At 38.2% G+C, this 4,217-nt stretch overlaps 1 protein-coding gene across 1 annotated transcript; it reads left to right on the top strand.

Annotated features, from left to right (window-relative positions):
* The first annotated feature begins 911 nt into the window (after positions 1–911).
* On the top strand, positions 912–2,433 carry LOC136828571 (neurotrophin 1-like). Its single transcript, XM_067086582.1, has 2 exons — positions 912–998; positions 1,417–2,433. Exons 1-2 carry the CDS (start codon positions 981–983, stop codon positions 2,131–2,133), a joined length of 735 nt encoding a protein of 244 aa, XP_066942683.1. The 5' UTR covers positions 912–980; the 3' UTR covers positions 2,134–2,433.
* Positions 2,434–4,217: the final 1,784 nt, after the last annotated feature.

Genomic DNA, 4,217 nt, shown 5'->3' with positions numbered 1-4,217 from the left:
GAGGGTGGATGATCAACATACCAATTTGCAGCCCTCTAGCCTCAGTAGTTTTTAAGATTTGAGGACGGACAGAAAAAGTGCGGACAGAATAAAGTACGTACGGACAGACAAAGCCGGCACAATAGTTTTCTTTTACGGAAAACTACGAAAGTCAGGAGAAAAGTTGTAAATCAATGAAATGCCGAGAAAATGAAATTGATGTAATTTATTATCTATTATATTATTCTGTTTTAAAACCTCGTATCTCCCTCTTTTACTCTTGAACTAATTAAACATATTCGCTAAATCATTAGCAATTATATTTAATTGTCTCAAATATATATTTATACGCTTCCCTTCAAATATGTTTCCTGTCATATGGAACTTTATAATGCCCCCGAGGATATACGAAAAGAAAGTATGCACTTACACCCCCTCTTCAGCACGCCCACCCCACCTCGCCCACCCGAGTCTCACACCTCTCCTTACCTTCCCATAGACGCCTGAAGGAGGTCTAACACAGACAGCAACATATTGTCGTCATTACAGACACTTGCAGAGGGAATGTATCGAGAGCCAAGGATACCTCCCTCTCTCCCTTCTTCTTCTTCTTCTTCTCCTTCTTCTTTCAGGGCCTTTCGTTCCGTTCTTTTCCACTGCGCTTCGTTCAAGGCTCTTGTTTATATCCAGGCGAGTTCTACTTTGTAATGCCTCATTGTTTATACAAGGTTTTTTCTAGCTTTTAATGAATTAGGATCGTTAATATCTAAAATTAATGGTTAGTGAATTAAAGCGAAGATACGTTGGCGGTTTCAGAAAACAGTAGCCGAGTACTACGCTCTGGGAATTAATTAGCCTGAGACCTGGGTCTGGTCTGAGCAGCGCCAAAAGGGGGCGTCAGCTGGACTTCTTGGACGTATTGGTATATAAAGGAGCTTGAATAGCCACTGTGGCACAGTTCAACCTATTCGAGAGCTGAGGTTGCACCAACTTGATCGACGATGTCTATGAGAATTGTGGTAAGTGGGAGAAATATTTTTTTCGGTTATGGTATGCTTAATGCAAACATGTAATGAAACATATGAGGAGGGAAACCCCAATCTGTTAAGTTATTAATAATGTTAGTTTTCTTTACTTTGTCTTCTCAAGAACGATTTAAAGTATTTATCTGTTTTTTTTATCTATGGCTGAAAAGAATTCTATAATAAAAACCCTTTCATAATTAGCTATTGTAAGAACTAGAATTAGTAAATCGTTTCCCGAGTGTTTATATACTGAATTTTTTCTTAATCTCTTTGTCAGTTTATACTGAATGTATGAGTATATATGTTGCAGGTAATATGTGAATTCAGGGATTTCACGAAATCCCTAGGGAATATGTGAAATGACTTTCTTTTTTCACCCGCAATGTTTAAAAATCTGCATCTTGTAATGCAGGTGCTGTTGGCGATTGTGGGCGTGTCCCTCGCCGACCAGAGCTCTCACGTGACCTTTAGCTTAGGAGGAGCTCCTGCGGTCAACCATCACAGCTCCTCCCACCATCACAGAGCTCCATCCTATCAGCCACGCCCTTCGTATCACCCCCAACCTTCTTATCACCCCCAACCTTCTTACCATCCACAACCGAAGTACAAGAAGTACGAACCAGAAGTCCCTGCTTGCGCAGATAACACCACGAAGCCCTGGTGCCTTGAGGATCCCGAGTACCCATCCTACGAGATCAAGCACGCCGCCGAGTACCACTACGAGAAGGTCCTCTCCCTCTACGCAGACGTCGCCGACCTCAACACCGAGCTCTCGGTGGAAAGACCAAACACCTTGGAGGAGGAGACCTACCTCTGTCCCTCCGAGACCGCCTACGTCAGGCCCCTTCGCGCCCAGAACACAGAAGGCAAATGGAGGGTCATCGTCAACAATGTCGACGTCCACTACGAGACTCTAACACAGACGACTCGCATCGAAGAGTGCTTGACCGGAGGCGACGCCTGCCCTCTGGTGCCCGAGTGCTACGACTCCAAGTGCCTGCAGAAGTCCATCTACCACCGCTTCCTCGTCTACGACCCATACGACCAGTACTTCCCCTTCGCCATCGAGACCTTCAAGCTGCCCGCAAGCTGTGCCTGCCTCTTGGGTGCCTTCACCATCGACCACTAAAGCCAACGCATCACAAATCTCCTGCTCAGCGAAGTAACTTTCCAGGAACAGTCTTGTGATTCTTAGTTTTTTTTTTTTTAAATTTCAGTTCTAAGAGCATAAGCGGGGTGCCCTTGCAGTAATCCGTTATTGCAAGGCCCATGTGGTCCCTGGCATGACTTCATTATTTATTATGTGAAGAAAGCAGTTCTCTAGTCATCATCTGTGATAATAAGAAAATTATTAGGAAAAAAATATTTATGAAGAACTTGTAAGTGTAACTTCAGCTCTCGCATTCGACATGGTACTAATAAATATTAATATATATGGCAATTTTGATTAACCTATTTAGTCCGAAGTCACAAAGCTTTAGGTTTCTCATCTTATTTGCTCATCAATTAATTCACGTAAAATTTAGCATAAAAAATCTACTAATTATTATCAGTAATATTTCAGATACCTTGATGGAATAAGTTTTTGCACTTTTTCCAAGCAGTCTACAGTAAACTCTGTCGTTTTTATTTCTATATGTTATTTCCTATTTCTTAGATACGGATATATTTTACTTTGGAGCAACACTTTATCTGTTAATATTGTAAATCACATAGCAACATTACTCAAAAAACATTGACTAAAGCAAATAAAATACTAGCGAGATGAGTCAAAATTTTTACAGGAATAAAATAGAAATGAGAAATTTTCTCACACTGAAGTTTGAATGATAATACTAGAATAAACTGAATTATATTCAATCTAAAGTTAGTTGTTATAACTTTTACCTTAGGTTAATTATTGTCGCCCATAAAACCAAAATCTTTACGTCCAAAACGTATATTTTTGGTTTTTAATAATTCTGAAAAATTCGGCAATTTCATTATATCACTTAAAATTTCTAAACAAGTACGCTTATGGGATATATTGCGAAAATACTGTGAAAACAGAGGACAAAGATATTTTTGGAGAGCAGATGAAAGCCAGTGGAGGTAATCGAGAAAAATCACAGTTAAAAATGAAACAGAATGAGGTTACAAACCAGCAGTTTGATGTCTGGTGGGTTAGGCGACATTAAAACTCAATAAATTACTTGACTCCTTGTGGTTAAAAAATCTAATTATCATCCAGAACAATCATTTATTTACTATGAGTAGCCGTGACGACAGTAAAAACAACGAATATATGTAGATATATATATATATATATGTATATATATACATACATATATATAAATATATAATATATATATATATATATATATATATATACATATACACACACAGTATATATATATATATATATATATATATATACATATATATAGTATATATATATATATATATATATATATATATATGTATGTATATATAAAACAATTAAATAATGTCAACAAGTGATAATAGACATCACAAATTTATCCACTATCTCGTTCGACGATAAAGCTTCCTGCGCATTCCTTTAAAGTGAAGGATACTTCGTTCTAGTAAATCCTAGGGATAAATGTAAATTCTGTCGTTAACGAGTTAATGAGTGACACATCAATATAAAAACCAACGTTTAATGAGACAATAGTTTTTACCTCTGGCGTCTCTTGGCCGTGACAGCGACGTGACCTTATTTAACCTAAAAAGCCAGGCTTTAGAACCACTGCAGTGGGGATTTTGAATACTAACGATGATAAAGAAGAACTTTTATCAAGAATAACAGAAGATTGATAAAGTAAAGTAAAATCTTGTCTTAGAAATGAAAGAGAGAGAGAGAGAGAGAGAGAGAGAGAGAGAGAGAGAGAGAGAGAGAGAGTTACAAGGAGGAGCTACAAGGATTAGGATGTCTCAGAGACTTATTAGTCCATCCGAGGAGACATCATGTGCTCACTTATCTCTAGGAGCAGGTTGTACTGTTCATGCACAGTGTTCTAATGATTTTGTCTAGCTTTCCTTAAACTCTTCCACACTGTTGCTGTTCACAACTTCTTGTGGCAGTTTATTCCATATGCCACATATCTTGTATGAAAAGAAGAGAGAGAGAGAGAGAGAGAGAGAGAGAGAGAGAGAGAGAGAGAGAGAGAGAGAGAGAGATTAAACTCAGTTTTGGTTTCATTTCTCCAGGAT

This window comes from Macrobrachium rosenbergii, chromosome 3, assembly GCF_040412425.1.
Source record: "Macrobrachium rosenbergii isolate ZJJX-2024 chromosome 3, ASM4041242v1, whole genome shotgun sequence".
Classification (NCBI taxonomy): domain Eukaryota; kingdom Metazoa; phylum Arthropoda; class Malacostraca; order Decapoda; family Palaemonidae; genus Macrobrachium; species Macrobrachium rosenbergii.
Note: the sequence above shows the minus strand (reverse complement) of the source record. Positions and strands in the feature narration are given on the sequence as shown.